The 16,918-nt window shown below is 36.7% G+C and overlaps 1 protein-coding gene across 1 annotated transcript in view; it reads right to left on the minus strand.

Moving 5' to 3' along the window:
- otog (otogelin) overlaps positions 1-16,918 on the minus strand; it is a 73,205-nt gene that overhangs the window by 2,048 nt on the left and 54,239 nt on the right. The window contains exons 37-54 of the mRNA XM_032560826.1: positions 16,695-16,846; positions 15,627-15,716; positions 15,359-15,545; positions 14,350-14,570; positions 14,122-14,260; positions 12,684-12,872; positions 11,576-11,785; positions 11,380-11,484; positions 10,229-10,333; positions 10,048-10,149; positions 8,370-8,468; positions 8,233-8,273; positions 8,076-8,151; positions 6,960-7,138; positions 5,759-5,863; positions 4,981-5,100; positions 3,548-3,593; positions 521-600 (exon numbers count right to left, since the gene is read on the minus strand). Coding sequence (XP_032416717.1) covers positions 521-600; positions 3,548-3,593; positions 4,981-5,100; positions 5,759-5,863; positions 6,960-7,138; positions 8,076-8,151; positions 8,233-8,273; positions 8,370-8,468; positions 10,048-10,149; positions 10,229-10,333; positions 11,380-11,484; positions 11,576-11,785; positions 12,684-12,872; positions 14,122-14,260; positions 14,350-14,570; positions 15,359-15,545; positions 15,627-15,716; positions 16,695-16,846 — 2,246 coding nt within the window. The remainder of the gene's footprint in view (positions 1-520; positions 601-3,547; positions 3,594-4,980; positions 5,101-5,758; positions 5,864-6,959; positions 7,139-8,075; positions 8,152-8,232; positions 8,274-8,369; positions 8,469-10,047; positions 10,150-10,228; positions 10,334-11,379; positions 11,485-11,575; positions 11,786-12,683; positions 12,873-14,121; positions 14,261-14,349; positions 14,571-15,358; positions 15,546-15,626; positions 15,717-16,694; positions 16,847-16,918) is intronic.

The following is a 16,918-nucleotide window of genomic DNA, read 5'->3' on the forward strand; positions in this document are numbered from 1 at the left end:
CTACTTCTTTGGTGTGGTTGAGTGCCTTTAGTTAATTTAGTTGTATATATTGTTATTATTATTATTGTGTGTTTGCTTATTTTTACTGTATATATTTGACCTTTTGCACGGGAGCTGCAATGGAAATTTCGTTGAATTCTGTTCAATGACAATAAATGCTATCCATCCATCCATCCATCCATCCATCCATCCATCCATCCATCCATCCATCCATCCATCTATCCATCCATCCATCCATCTATCTATCTAGTTGGATGGACAAATAGGTGGATGGATGGATGGATGGATGGATGTTCCTGAGGGGAAAACTGTAAAATCCACATATTGAAGTGGCAGAAATTATATTTTTTAGGGTCAAAAGGTCGGAGTCGGGTCGTTCAGACTGCAATGAAAAAGTTATTTTTGGACGTATTTCCTGTGTGAACGTAGCGTTAGCCGGTTAGTCAGTTAGCCGGTTAGTCAGTTAGCCGGTTAGTCAGTTAGCCTGTTAGCCGGTTAGACTAAAGCAGCAGATCCTCACCGGCCGGTTGCTGCGGCAGTCGTTCTTCCTGATCGTCATCCTCACTGTCACTTTCTGACATGACTTCCCGTCTTCTTTACCTGTTCAAAGTCAAACCGAACAATAAATCTGTTGCAATAAAGATTAAAATTAAATCAGAAGTTAAATCCTCACATTAAATAACACAGGAGAGGAGGATTATGGGTAAGAAAAAGGGAAATGGAATGCTTGACAGTGCAACATCAGTTTCAAAGTCAGATTGGAGGAAAAAAGAAGAAAAATTTTCAGAAGTAGAACTGATCTGTCATGCAGTTACACCACAACAAATATTTAAATGATTTGGATGCAATATAATCATATTTGACAATAATTAAGTCCATATTTAAATAAAAAAAACACCAACCCACACATGATGTGCAACTAGAGATGCTTTGTGTGGCATTCTAGCTTGAAGGGATTTCAGTGACGTTTTCCTTCCAGACAATTTTCCATCATTTTTAATGTTTTTTGTTTGCGTTTGACATAAATTAAACTTTACTAAACCTTGAATAACCACGAATCATGTAAAGTTACGCCCAAAATTATTAACTTTGATCCAAATGAGTTGGGGACATTTATCTACATGCAGGAAGTGGGATAGTTTTTCAAAATAAAATGTCACACACAGCTGCTTTAGTTTCTCAAAAAGGTTTTTTTCTTCCATTAAACTTTAGCTTGATGATCTGAAACATAACTTAGAAAAAAAAAAACAGAAGAAATTTCCCACCTTCGTTCCCAAATCGTCACATACTTACTTGTCTTTTTCTCTGGATTTCTCTCAATATTTTTTAATAAATCAGTTAAAACTCCAGATCATGCAGATATTTAAATACATTGAATAAAAAGACTAACTTTTTTTTTCTCGCTGCCTGAAGTTAAATCAGAATAAAATTTTTTTACCAAAATTATTTTTATTTACTAAAAGCCAGAAAACATTTTCAAATTGTCAGTTTAAAAGACAGTTTTCCCTGATACTCACCAAATATATGTAAACTTTTACAAACAAAATAATAATTTAAAAAAAGTTATCGCAAATAAAAATAATCTTGGTGATCCTGACTGAAGAAAGTTTTGAGTTCAGACAGTGAGATAAATGTGTTTGTGTGTTTTTATTCAGCTTTGAATGTAAATGTTTTCAAAATTGGTTTTCAAGTCCCAACTGGACTTAATTCACTAATTAAGTGATGTTGAAAGCCGTATTTCTTTGTTGAATACAAATTAATCGCACACTTTTCAGATGTTTATATGCAAAAGTATTTGAGACCAAGCTGAAGTGGTAAAAACATGATGCAAAGAGAGTGGATGGATATTAGATTTCTGTTTTTAAAAGGGGAATTGTTACATAAAATCAACTTTTTATCTCTGCTCCTTCAGACTAGCCAGCAACAATTAGCAAACACCTGGTGGAGCTGCTGAGCTCATTAGAGGAGCCACTTCCCAGTGAAACGCTGGTAAAAACATTAAAGGGCTAATAGAGGAGCCATGTTGGGATGATGGCGCTTCAGAAAGAGCAGGAGCTTCTTAAAGAGACAGAGGCCCAATTTCAATGCTTTAAATTAGGAAGTTAAAACTTTTTAAAGTCATATTGGATATACTGTATGTAGCAGATTTTATAACAACTGATAGTGGTACAAAATGCCACTATATGTGTCGTTTTTAATTTAAGCCATAAATTGAAACCCTGTGGCTTTGTGAAGCAGCAGATCACAAAAAAATTAATATTAAACTAAACCAAGTAATTTTAATAGAAAACAAAACAGAAACAAATAAAACATTTGTGATATAAAGTGGAGATAACTTATTTCTATTACAGTTATTGTAATTGTAATGTGGATCTGCATGCTCATTGACAGAGTTACTGACTATTAGCTTAATGTTTATCTGAGGGAAATGTATTTCTATTTGTTTTTTCCTTTAGGTCAGTAGTCTAAGATGGCTTGTCCCAGAGTTGGAACTAAACATGTTTAAAATGAAGGACTGCACAAATAATAAGATCTTAGTAACATGTAAACTGTGAACTGGGATAGGAATGGATCTGTGTATATGTTTGTATAAGAGTTACTGGAAAATAAGAGGTGATAAAACCATAAATACCAACAATAGTTACTAATAAAAATAGTCTGTAAGACACAGAGCTGCATCTTATGCATTGAAAGGAACTGATTATAAACTTGTATGTGACAAGTTGGGTTTGAAAAATGTTTAGGTTTGCCTGAAAAGAACCCAAACACCCAAACTCTGACTCTACGGAAACATGCAGACGTCTACAGGCCACCACCAACAGTACATTGTTGGCAATCAACAATGCACTGCCCAGACAGTGCTAATGGGGAGGGAGCTCATCTTTTAGGTGCCTGATGCTACACGTTTGTGTCCTCTCAAGTGTGAGTTCATTTCAAGTAAACTATCACTTTAAGAAATTTAATCCACAGTTGAATGGTTTTCTGAAGAGTAGATGTTGGATAAATTCGCCTAACGAAATGAAGTGACAGATGAGAGGACGGTTCTGTAGGTTGCAGTTGCACTTTTTGGGTTCTCTTGTATCTTTTCTTATCTTTTTTTTTCTTTTAAAGGGAGTACATTGTTGAATATCAACAATGGCACTAAGAAGCCTTGTTGTTGTGGTACCTTGTTCACAGTTTGTGTTAGCTGTGGGAGTCATTTGGCTATCTGGGAAAGGGAACAGATGAAATCCAGTACCTGGTGGGATCGGTATATGATGGTAAGGTGAAGCACACAAACCACAAACCCACTTCAACGTCATCAGACGCTTCTCAGTGACGGGTTTTACCAAAACTCACTGAGAAGCGTGGAAATCTGAACTAGCAGCAGACAGACATCTGAAAACAGCAGCTGGGATCCAGGTGTGAGCCAATCCAGGTGAGGTTTTTGGGTTTAACTGAAGTGCAAACGTGTTGTAGACGAGCTGAACGGCAGGTTCAGTGTCAGCTGCAGCCTACAGCGCTACGCTAACTACAAACTGCTGCTACGCTCAGATCAGATACTCACACGTCTTGCAGCATCCGTCCATGTAACTAACCACGGTTCCTCCGATCTGAGAGGAGACGAGAGTCAGCAAACAGGTGAACATATTACCATCCGTTTACCACAGTGAAGCTTTTCTACAGCAGCGGCTCTAAAGTTATCTGACCTCTGCAGATCAAGAGTTTTAAAGTTTCAGTGCGTCAGTAAAAACATCTTTAATACTTCCAGATTAAAACAGATCTCGCTATTTTTAGTCTGTATGAAAAGACTGAAACGATTTTCTGTTAGGCCTCATATTCATCCCACGTTAGAAAAACTGAATGACATGAATGATTTCTAATCATCAATCATGGTAAAAAAATAAAATTACACAGGTCCCGAGTTTTCACAAGTTACATATTTACACATTTATTTGATAATTTCAAACATTTTCAACTATTTCACGTGTATCACATGTGATGTATGTGTTTTACATGTGTATCATATTAATGTCTCACATGTTATTAATATGACATTAATATGTTACACGTTTTATTTGTGTCTGATTTTACATGTGTATCATATAAAACATGAGTATCACATAAATGCACATGACATGTTATATATGTGATAAACATGGGTTGCACATGTTTTTTCACATGTAGTATTTAGTTATTTGCTTATGTATTTACTAACTTAGCTAATTAGTCAGTTTTATTAACTAAAACTTATTAATTTACTTAGTTAACTATTTCACTTGTTTCTTAGTTCATTATTTACTGATTTACTAGTTAGTTACTTCTTAGTTTAATTGTTTTTTTACTTATTTAGTCATTTACTTCCCTTGTTACTTAGTTGCTCCTGAGTTTGCTGCTTAGCTATTTGCTTAGTTATTCACTTACCTATTTACTAAGTTACTTAATTACTTTACCGTGTTTCTATTTAGGTACCTACATTCTTATCCATTTAGTTAAGTACTTATATAATTAGCTGCTTCTGTAAGCTGCTCACATACTCACATAGATATTTACTTTTTAGTTATTTTCTTACTTCATCATTGACTTATTTAGTTCAGCTAATAAACCTGCACCTGTTAGCTACCAGCTAGCTGCTAGCAGGTCCAATTTTATTAGCTGGACCTGTTAAAACTGGACCTATAAGCTATCAGCTAGCTGCTAGCAGGTCCAGTTTTAATAGCTGGACCTGTTAAAACTGGACCTGTTAGCTACCAGCTAGCTGCTAGCAGGTCCAGTTTTATTAGCGGGACCTGTTAAAACTGGACCTATAAGCTATCAGCTAGCTGCTAGCAGGTCCAACTTTATTAGCTGGACCTGTTAAAACTGGACCTGTTAGCTACCAGCTAGCTGCTAGCAGGTCCAGTTTTATTAGCTGGACCTGTTAAAACTGGACCTGTTAGCTACCAGCTAGCTGCTAGCAGGTCCAGCTTTATTAGCTGTGTGTTTCTGCATCATGCTGACCTTCATGCACTCTGTCTCATTGAAGGGGGGGCAGCTGTAAGAGTAGGAGATGAGGGTCGGTCCGAATGAAGTGTCGGAGCAGTCGAACTTCTTACAGTTTGACACCCAGGACCTTCCAGGCTGAAAACATCATCATCATCATCATCATCATCATCATCATCATCATCATCCTCAAGTTAACCTCAAACGTTTAACAACGTTACACAATTTGTTTTAATTTACAGGAAGCTAACTGCAGCTAACGCTGGATGCACAGCAAACTGCTGACTAACATCATTGAATCACATAATCTCTAAAATTATTATTGATATATGCAGAGGTGGGTAGTAACTAGTTACATTTACTCAGTTACATTTACTTGAGTTACTATATTAAAAAAATACTTTCAGGAGTATTTTTACTATGCTGTACTTTTTACTTTTACTTGAGTAAAACATGTTGAACTAGTGCTACTTTTGTTTAAGTACAATTTCTGCCCACCTCCTTACCTACACATCCTACACTGATGCTAAACTGCTTTTCTAGTTTCCCTTTTTTTAAAAGAATTATAAAATATCTTAAAAAATTGATTATTGTTTAAAAGTTTAATCAAAGTTAAAAGAAATATAGGATTGTAATATTCCACTCCATGTGTAATTTATGAGTTTCTGTGCAAAATGAGGTCCGGAAAACTTCACAATATTCAAATTCTGTACCGACACGCACACAATAAAAACTATTCAGAAACTTATAATATGTAATCAATGGCTAGTATAATAAAAAATGAAGCTTTTCCTACCTTATAGAGGCCTACCGTCCCGTTCTCGTGTTGATAGATGCAGGAGATGTTTTTACATTCGCCGCAGCAGGTTGACTGGTCTTTAGGAGGAACATAGATCTGATTCTAAAACACAAGAATTCAGGATAATTAAACCCAAGAAACACAACTTTCTCTGCCTCCCTCAGTTGTACAGCCGATGAGTTCTTGGTGTGCCTCAGGAATGAGTCTTTGGTCCTTTCCGTTTCTCAGATACGGTTTGGTTTTGGCTTTAAGTTAGCCAGTAGACATTTCATATAGTGACTCAATTTCACTGAGTAAACATGTATTCCAAAATATCCAAAGAAAATTCAGCTTTCTGCCCTAAATTCTCGTTGTTTTGTTGCTTCTATGCCCACAAACTTGCCCACCCAAGTAGGATCTCATATTTTGGTGCTAAAGTCAAAATTTCAAGACATTCCTTGCAATCAAGGAAAGAAAAGTCAGGAAAAATAGTGGATATACACTGCATTATTGTAAACATAAAGTTTCTGTTACTGCTAACAAATAAAAACATTTACAAAACTTCAGCAAGTAAAATTTTACTGCCAATATCTTTAAAGTTATGAGAAATGTTACACTGCAGATATTGCATCTAATAAAATGTTATTGGCAATATCCTTTAAGGCTTTTAGAAATGTTAAACATGTTTATTGTTTATTCTTTTTAAGAAATTATTGTTGACTGCTTTGCTTACATTTTTCTAAAATTAGAAGACTCCATTTTGACACTGACTGATAGAGACTCTTCTATGACTTTTCTGCAGATCATACACTGCAAAAACACAAAATCTTACTTACTATTTCTGGTCTAGATGTTAGTGAAAATATCTAATTACACTTGCAATAAGAAAAAGTAACTGAGTAGTAACTTTTAACCAAAATATAGGCGCTTCTAATAATTAATATTGATGAAAAAGTTCTAGTTTCACTGGCAGATTATTTCACTTATGAGAAAAATGTCTTCATCAGTGAAATAATCTTCAAATGGAACTAGAACTTTTCCATCAATATTAAGGAATTATTGGCTTAAAGCAAAGATACAAACAGCTTGATGCTAAAAATTCAATCTAAAAAAAGCTGCCAAAGCCTTTAAAACATTAATAATAAATGTATAACTTTGTGTTTTGACACCTGATGCATCCAGACAAAGTAATAAATTTCTGTTATTGATGACGTCTCACCGGGTGGCAGTGGGCGGAGCAGTTGACCGTGGAAATCCGCAGCAGGTAAAATCCACTCGCCGGGTCCAGAACCTGGCTGCAGTGGCGACTGTAACACAAACCGTCGTCTCCGTGCTCGACGAGCGTCTGACCCGGCCGCAGCAGTCCGCGCTCGCCGAACACACACACGGCTTCGCGCACTGAACACACACACACACACCCATACACACACACACACACACACACACACGGGCCACGTTTTATGTGTAGATGTGCAAAAGCTGATCAAATGCTATAACACTGGAAAAAATAGCTGATAAAACTATTGTTAAAAAAACCCAGAATAAGGTACTGGTTGCATTAAATTAAACTGAAGTATTAAATTGGAATCGAGTGAATTAGAATAGATTTTCATTCTGTTTACCAAAATGTTGTTTTATTTTATTCAACTATGATTCTAACTGCAGTAAACTGGATAAGAGAATTGAATTTTATTCTATTAAAAAAAAATATAATTTAATTTAACTGCAATAAAATGAATTCAAATGTGCTGTCATTAAAAGTGCATTTTATGTGAGGATAAATAAACTCTAATAAAATGAATTCAGTTTTTTAAAACTGAATTAAAGCTGAGCTCCAGCACGTTTGGTCAGCTGGTTTTACCGCTGCATGCCCTGTACAATGGCTGCTGGAGAAGACAAGTGTTTTGTGGTGACTCACCATCTAGAAACCACTTTCTGCATTCTTGTTGTTTATGCAGGAGGCTCCACTTCTGCTTTTCAAAGATGTACAGTTGTATAATTGAGCGTCTGTTTGCAGCCATTTTCAGGCAAGAATGGAAACGTTGTTGAATTTTTCGATTTGTAGTTGTGTTTAGTGATTTGTTGATGTGTTTTGCACTTCACTGCCACCGCACAGAACTGGGCAGACTAAAATCTGATTATTTTGATATAATAAGAATTATTTTGTGCAAAAAATGTAATTAAAATATTTGGTTTCGCCCATAGATCTATCCTAACCTGTTCAAAGAAGCTTAGCAGATCAGGTTTAGTGGATGGGTTTGTGTTACTGGAATCAGACGGGGTAACTGGTGTTTGGTGTGTAGAATCACAGCCTCAGTGTTTAATCTGAACTCACCACACTTGTATCTCTTGCAGGAGCACTGGTTCTGTGGGTCGGACAGGAAGGCCCGGTCAAGCTGTGCAGCTTCTCCCTGAACAGAGCACACAGAGATCCGACCTTTCATTCTGATTACTGTAAAAACAGAATATTATTTCTCACAGCCAGAACTTACCAGGCTACATTTAGGAGAGACGATCTTTTCGCAGCTGCAGACTGTAAACAGAAACAAGAGGAATAAAAATTATTTAGGTTTTTATTTTAACGCTGAAGCTGATCTTAAACCAAACAGCAGCGTGTTGGGAATCATACCGCATGTTTGGTTAGGACAGCAGAGATTTGGACTGGAAACGGACACGACTGACATCCCAACAGGACAGCTCAGCTGAGGACACCTGTAGGGCTCACACACTGCGCGCACACACACACACACACACACCCCCGCATACATACACACACACACAGAGAGAGAGCATTACTCAGAAAGTTTCACAAATTTATCCAAAAATACAAAAGGAAGCTGCTGTTTTAATGTGTCCTGAAATTTATTTCTACACAGTCTCAATAAACTGTGTGGTTTCCTTCAGGGCTGAAACAAATAATCAGATTAATCATGACTAATCGATTATTGAGATGACCATCAACTAATTTAGCAATTGATTCATTACTAACTGGGGTACACAGATTCTAAAACATGCCATTTGCTGAAATAACAACATAAACAGACCAGTAATTAAGTCAAAACTGTACAAAAAATATGTAAATTTTGCCTGTAAGATAAAAAAAACTTTGTAAAAATGTTCAGAACTCCTCAAGCAACACTTTTATTTTCACCTCCTTCAAATTCTGTAAAAAGCAAACAGAAAATCTAATATTAAGCACATTTTTCTCTCCAATTATTAATTTGATTATCCAATAAATAATCAGCAAATCATCTCAGCACTATTGATGTTGAGTCGGGCAGAAAGGTCAGACTTTTTTTAGCTGCTGATGCATTCTTTGCATTCATTAAAGGAATGTTGTTGCAATTTAGGCAATAAAATCTTTATTTTCTTATTTAAAAAGCAATTGAATAATTTTTCGCTTGCATCTTTTTATGTATATCTAATATTGTATAAAAAAGGCTTGCGCGGTTAAATGGAAAGTCTGCAGAACGTGGCAAATGTTTTATGTGATTAATCGATTAATCATCAGAAAAATTTATTACTAAAATAACTGTTATCTGCAGTCCTGGTTCCCACTTTCTTTCCAGGCTTAGTTACTATATTTGGGTTTGTTTGGATTTATTTTTGTCCACTTTGTTAGAGAAACTGACTGAATTTCATTAATGTCGAAAAAACAAAATTTTGCAGTTAAATAGAAACAGAATTAAAGTCACACATGAGCAAGTTTATTCACGTGATAAATCAGTAAAAAACATCATCCCCCTACTACTTCCTGTCGTCTTCTTTGTCGTTTCCACCAGTAGCAACATCCATTTATCACTTTTGATGGGAAAATTTTTTTCCATTGAAGTTTTTTTTTTAAACTAATAAAAAATAACACTTCATTCTAGCACAAAACATTTTATTAAAAAATTAGATTAAAAAAATATAATTTATTCAGCAAATTTATTTTAGTTTTATGATTCAGCTTAAAAAAACTGCTTAAAAGTTATTAGGAAACATGTTGTACAGTATGGGTGCATCAGAGACCAAAAATGCTATTGCTGATATTAAAACTGCATAAATAATTGTACATTTAAGGATGAGGATGCGTAGTTTATTTAATGTGGGAATAATTTCAATGTGAGTTTATCTGGTGTGATTTAAATGTTTGTAAGTATGAGAAAGACATCTTGTACCTTCTACCTGCTCCGTTTCAAACTAATTATGTAAAATTGCATAATAATTTGTTTTATAAATTTTTTTTTTTCCTGTTCTTACTTTCTTGTCTGTTTGAAATAAATTGGGTAATTTTAAGGTCAGGGAGCGAATGTGTGTTTCCTCACCGCACTGGTAGGACGGGCAGCATCGATCCGTGCTGTTGCTGTCGACGCTCAGCACGTCGCCATCCCGGCAGGAAGGAGGCCTCTCCGCACAGGAAGAGCACACTGCAGGAAGAAAACCCACCCAGAATCAACAAAATGAGGATTCGGTGGAGGAATAATCAGAAACGGAGGCTGGACTGACTGCAGATGTGGGCCAGACAGCAGCTGCCTTCGGCTCTGGTGGCGACCAGCGTCTGGTCGTCTCTGCAGGCGGGAAGCTCAGACTCACAACGCTCAGGATCGCACTCTGGAAAACAAAAACACAAAGAAGGTCAGAAACAGTCGCAGTGAGTCAGCGCTTCTGTACATTTACATCTGCAGTAAAGCCATAAGGAAAGTGCATCTCTTTAAATTCCAGTGTTTTCACAGAAATAATTTGTTTTTCACCAGAAATAACAGAATTCAGACTGCACTGCAAAAATGCAAAATATTACCAGTAATTTTTGGTTTAGTTTATAGTGCAAATATCTGAAATCAGACAAAACTAACTTACAAGTAACTTTATCTTTTTCCTTTCTTTTAAAAACTTGACAGAAATAAAATTACAACAAATTTCCTTCCCGTAGTTGATATTTGTATTTTAATTTATAGAGATTTGCAGGCGCTTGTTTATGCAAAATCAAACATTTCCTAGAAAAACTCAGGAATGTTATAGAAAAAATAAATACATTTTTGAGTTTCAAAAGTAAAAAAAATTCAACTCTTGAAACCAAAAATGTTCATGCTTTTTCTAGAAAAATTGTAAGATTATAATCTAAATATTTAAGTTCTTCTTGCTAATTTTCAACTTTTGCAGCTCAGAAAGCCCCTTATTTTTTTCAAGATAATTTCTGAGATTAATCTAAAAAAAATGTTGGCACAAATTTACTCTTTTTTTTACTTATTTATTTACAGTGGCCACCATTATAGTACAATTTGTGTTTTGAATCATCTTCATTTACCACCGGCGCTTATTTTAGAGATACTTTTATCATTCCTATAGAGGCTATAACTAACCTGAAGAATAAACAAACACACAGAGACAGAGAGGCTGGAAAGGAGAATAATATTTTAATGTTGTTTTTTTGACTCCTGCGGTCTAAAATTACTGATTTTGCGGCATCTTTTCAAAAAGTTGCTTTTTTTTTTTACTTTAGTTTTTAGTAATATGGTGTAACAAAAATTGCTGCACATAACCTTCCCTTTGTTTAAGATTAGTCTCAAAATATCTGAGTTTTTGGTGAAAAATTAACAGCTCATTTCTATCTACAACGTCCCTAATATGCCGCCTGATCGGTAAAAAAGGAAACTCACCACAGACGTAGTCCGGACAGCAGGACTCTGGTCTGTAGTACGACACCAGCTTTTCCCCATATTTACACTCAGGAGGGAAGCGATCGCACAGACTCTGGTTACAAACTGCAGTACATGTCAAATCACAGCATGATGTCAGGGTTTCTTGGTTCGTTTAGTGATCAAAGCGACCTGAATGAGCGTTTCGTTGGCTCACCGCAGACTTTGTGAGGACAGCAGCTGGTGTCGTCAGACATGCTGATGATCATCTCCCCGGTTCGGTGGCAAACCGGCGCCGGCGCGCTGGAGCAGTCGTACTCCACGGGAACGATGGTGTCGTTGTCACAGCGGTACATGCAGCAGCCGTCCTGCGAGGCCTTCCACACCTCGCCGGGCGACCGAGGAACGCCGCCGCTGTCGGTGCAGGCTGCAGACAAACAGAAGAAATAAATGCCTGGATCACATAGAACCCCAACAGGAATCAACTTCAGACAAAATAAAGAGACTTTAACTGATTTAAATCCATTTAAAGGTGTCATTTGTCACAAATAACATGCAATACTAAAGCCTGACCCATTTTAATTTAGCTTTAATTTAACTTAGCACTACAAAAACACTAAATACTTCACCACAGAAGAAGCAAAAACACTCACTTGTGTTTATAATTGGTTTGGGCACCAGCTACACTGCAAAAACACAACAACTTATCAAGTATTTTTGTCAGGCTTCTAGTCCAAATATCTTATTACACTTGAATTAAGACAAAACTAACTTACAAGTAACTTTTCAGTGACATACAGGAGCTTATTTTAAGTCAAAAAATCCTTAATATTGATGAAAATGTCGCAGTTCCACTGGCAGATTATTTTACTTATATCAGGGTGAAAATGTCTTGTTTGTGAAATAATCTGCCAGTGGAACTGGTGTGTTTATTCTTTTACTGTTTTATAGTTTTTAATATTTTAAAGTATTGAGAAACAGGCTGTTTTGAATAAAGTTATATTCTTTTTTATTGTTGTGAGGATGTAAAGTGTAAAGCTGACTCAGGTCACTGTACCCAGATCTACCTAATGGCATAAATAAAGTTGATTGATTAGAACTTTTTCATCATTATTAAGGAATTTCTTTACTTAAAACAAACTCTTATAATTTGCTGAAAAGTTACTGCTTCTTTTTTAATTGTATTAAGATATTTGCACTAGAAACTAGACACCACTTGGTAAGATTGGGTGTTTTGCAGTGCAGGAGTCTTTATTTTTGTACATTTGCTGATGTTTCTAATCCTGAGTGTCTGTCAGATGGAAGCGGTAAAGTTGTGTCCTTACAGCACTTCTCAGGGCTGATGCAGAGAGCCGAGTACGGCCGGTGGAGCAGCGTTCCCTCGGGGCAGACGCAGCCCTCCGTCAGGCCAGAGCAGTGGTCCGGATCAGAGTCAAAGTCGTGGTTCGGACAGGACTGAGACGTGCAGGCCGGCAGACAGGCCTGGTAGCTCAGAGAGCCGGGACACACAAAGGCTGCAGGGAAAGAAAATATCAGCAAATGAAGTCAGGATGCACCACCCATCAATTTATCTTGGGAATAAAGCACTGAAAGACAAATATTTTTCCATAATCTACCTTCTTTTTTCAGATTTATCCCACCTTATCCCACAAGGTGGGATAAATCACAAGGTGATTTATCCCACCTTGTGGGATAAATCACAAGGTGTGTGAATTATGTGAATTAGGTCACATAAGTGAATTATTATGTGAATTAGGTCTCAACTGCTTCTAAAAACAGCATGAACACTTAAAAAAGCCACTTAGAAGTTTTTGGCTATAAGCTAGTTTCAAAAAGCTCCCAATTGTTGAGTCACATTCCACAGGCAGTGACTCGTTACCTAGCAACCCTAGCCGAGCCCTGTTACCTAGCAACCCAAACATAACTCCAGCAAGTTCGGTCAGCTGGTTTTAGCCACTGTATGCGCTGTAAACACTCCAAAAGCACAAAATCTTACAGAGTATTTTTGGTGTAGTTTCTACTTCAAATATTTTCCTACATTACATTTGAAATGAGACAAAACTAACTTAGAAGTAACTTTTCTGCAAGATACAGGAGATAGTTTTGAGTCAATAATTTCTAAATATTGATTAAAAAGTTCTAGTTCCACAGGTAAATTATCTCACAACATGGGAAAAATGTCTTGCTACAAGAGAAATAATCTGCCAATAAAACTAGTATTTTTAGCTTTTTAAAATAATTATTTACTTAAAACAAGCTGCTAAGTTACTTGTAAGTTATTTTTTTCTTATTTCAAGTGCACTAGAAAACTAGACAAAAATATTTATTAAGATGGGTTTTTTTTGTTTTTGCTTTACAATGGCTGCTGGAAAAGAAGTTTGTTATGTTGTGGACTTAACATCCAGAGACCACCTGCTGCATTCTTGTTGGTTGTGCTTCACTAATGCTTTTTAAACATGTAAGGCTGTGTAACTGCTCAGCTGTTTGCAGCTATAGTGTAAACATTGAGTTGGGGGGCGTGGCCAGCAGCAGCTTATTGGGATTTAAAGTGACAAGACACCCTGAAACAGCTCATTCTGACTCTCATTATCTAAGAATTATTTTGTGCAAAAAATGTAATGAACATATTTTTCATAACGCATACATCTATCCTAACCTGTTAAAGGAAGCATAATAGGTCACCTTTAATCTTCATACCTTTAAATGGTATGTAAAATATACAGTTTCAGGACTTAGGAACAAGCATGAAAGCAGGAATCTTACGGCAGTAATCCGGCCTCCTCCACTTGATGCAGACACTGAATTTATGGCAAGTTGCCACATAAGCAGCCAGAGCCACACAGTGGTTGTTCACATACTCTGAATCTCTCACCCAAACCTCACAAAACGTGCTGGGCGGCACCTGGAGACGAAGAAGCAACGATCAAACTACATGCAACACGAGAACTCAGACAGAACGGGAGGCTGTTGAGGAGTTCGGAGTAAACGTACAAATGCGTGGCACGGCGTGAAGGCGTTGTCCTCCAGCATGGCCAGGCAGCGTGAGCAGTCACTGGTGGAGCAGTTGTGTTCACGCCGACGGCTGTAGCTGACGTAGCTGGTGGTGTTGGGAACCTGCCAGCTGTCGATGAACAGAACCGGGTCCTGGCTTACGGCCAAAACCGAGCCGTTGGGCAGAGTGAGATCGTTGGTCAGATCTCCATCACAGAAACCTGAAGGGGTTAAATATTAAAATACTAAAATATTAAAACTCAAAATGTTTCTGAATGTGACAAATGCAAATAAACAAACTTCAGTTCTGGTTCAGAGTTGGGTAGTAACTGGTTACATTTACATTAGTAACTTTTTTTAAAAATTTTAAAAACTTTTATTGCGCTGTACTTTTTACTTTTACTTGAGTAATTTTATTATGAAGTGTCTCTACTCTTACTTGAGTAAAATTTCTGGATTCTCTATTCACTGAATGAAAAATAAACATGTTTTAACCAAAAGTTCACCAGACACACACCTGCAGTTTCTGTTAAAGTTTAACAAGTTTTATTCAAAGAAACTGATTTTGAAAAAAACGAAATGTGATTAAAATTTGTGTCCTTACTTACATGAATTATTGTCACTTCGTCCTTAAAATACAAAAAAATTCCGCTTAAATTTATACGTTGGTCCATCTGATGATGTAATTTTTAAATATTAAATGACTGATAATTTGATCAGTAACTCAGTACTTTTTACTCTTCATTGAGTAAAATTTTTCGGTACTCTTCCACCTCTTTCATATTTAATGAAAAATATCAAACATTACAGTTTTACAGACTGAAAATATCACTGTAGCTCCAATATGGTTGGATCCAAAAGAACAAATCCAGACATATCCAAAGTTCTGCCATCTTTGATAAACCTTCAACGACCTTGGGGAGCCACTGATTCATAGTACTTCACACAACTATTCAAGAAAATATGGCTCCTTGCTTGGAGGGAAAGTAGAAACTTCTTCTCTTCTTACCACAGAGGCCCATGGTGGGGAGTTTGCTGCCCGCGTCGTCGGCGTCGATCACCATCATGCCGGTGCTGTGGTACCACTGCACCTTGAGCCCGGCTGGGCTGCGGATCAGGTACATGTTGCCTGTGTCGTAGATCTCAAATCCGTACTTTTTAAAACGAGGCTTGGCGTAGCGTGAGTTCACGAAGAGCTGGTTAAAGATTCAAGAGTGCACAATGTCAAATATTTACAATGCAGGACGTTGCAGTTTAAGGTGAGACGCGCGCCTTACTCTCCTCTGCAGTCTGTCGACGACAACCTGAATCGATTTGTGTGTGATGTTGAGTGAAACCAGACACAAGTTGGTGAAATTCCAGATGAGCTTTAGAAAGAATAAGGAAAATATTAATCAGTGAGGTTTGGCTGCATCCACACAGCAGGAAAATACGACAGAAATCTGAGTTTTTTTGCCACTGTGACGCTTCTGTATATGGTGCTAATGAACGGTCATGTCGCATTTTATCCATTAAAAGCATTAAATAAGGATGTAAGCATTGACCAAAAATTATAATTATGAACTTGTGAAAGAAATCTGTCACTGATCCCAACACTCCAGACTCTGACTCCTCATCCAAACAGATTTCTCTACAGAAATTAAAGTCAAAGCTCCACAGAAAGCTGCTGTTAATTGTACTTTTTTTCAGCTTCCTTCATGCTGATACAATCTTGTGATGATACAGTCAGCTCTCATTGATCAATAGACTTTAAAAACTTTAAAACACTGTAAAAACACCAAATTTTACCAAGTATTTTTGGTTTAGTTTCTACTGCAAATATCTCACTACACTTGAAATAAAACAAAACTAACTTACAAGTAACTTTTCTGCAAGAAATAGGAGCTTGTTTCAACTAAATAATTCTTCAATATAGATAAAAAGTTCTAGTTTCACTGACAGATTATTTTAGGTGAAAATGGGAAAAATGTTTTGTTAAAAGTGAAATAATCTGCCAATAGAACTAGAACTTTTTCATCAATATTAAAAAATTATTTACATAAAGCAAGCTCCTATATGGTTAAGAAAAGTTACTTAGTAAGTTAGTTTGTCTTATTTCAGGAGTGCTAAGATATTTGGACTATAAACTAGAAAAATTTCTTGCTACGGTTTTGTTTTGGCAGTGTAAAAAAGCAGCGTCCCTTATTACTACTACTGTGCGACATCAACGTTCTTTGCTTGGGGATCATAAATTGTTGACATCTGATTGTTGAGTCTAATTAGTAGTATGAACAATCAACCGGATTCCAGCCACAAAATCAGAATTGAGCATCAACTGTCTGGATTTATGAGATGATGGCGCTCACCGCTCGCTCAGAGTTCACCGGACATTCCTGAATCAGGACACTGAGGGTCTCGTTGGGAAGCTGGGCAACGATGTACGAGGCAGCTTTGAAAACGGCAAAGCTGTCCCCATCAAAAGTGATCACATTGAGATCGGGGAACATCGAGCAGCGACCTACGACATAAAGCAATAAAATATCAGGGGAACTCCTGCCAAAGCACACTTCTGAACAAGAAATGGTCAAAA

This window comes from Xiphophorus hellerii, chromosome 4 (genome assembly GCF_003331165.1).
Source record: "Xiphophorus hellerii strain 12219 chromosome 4, Xiphophorus_hellerii-4.1, whole genome shotgun sequence".
Taxonomy (NCBI): domain Eukaryota; kingdom Metazoa; phylum Chordata; class Actinopteri; order Cyprinodontiformes; family Poeciliidae; genus Xiphophorus; species Xiphophorus hellerii.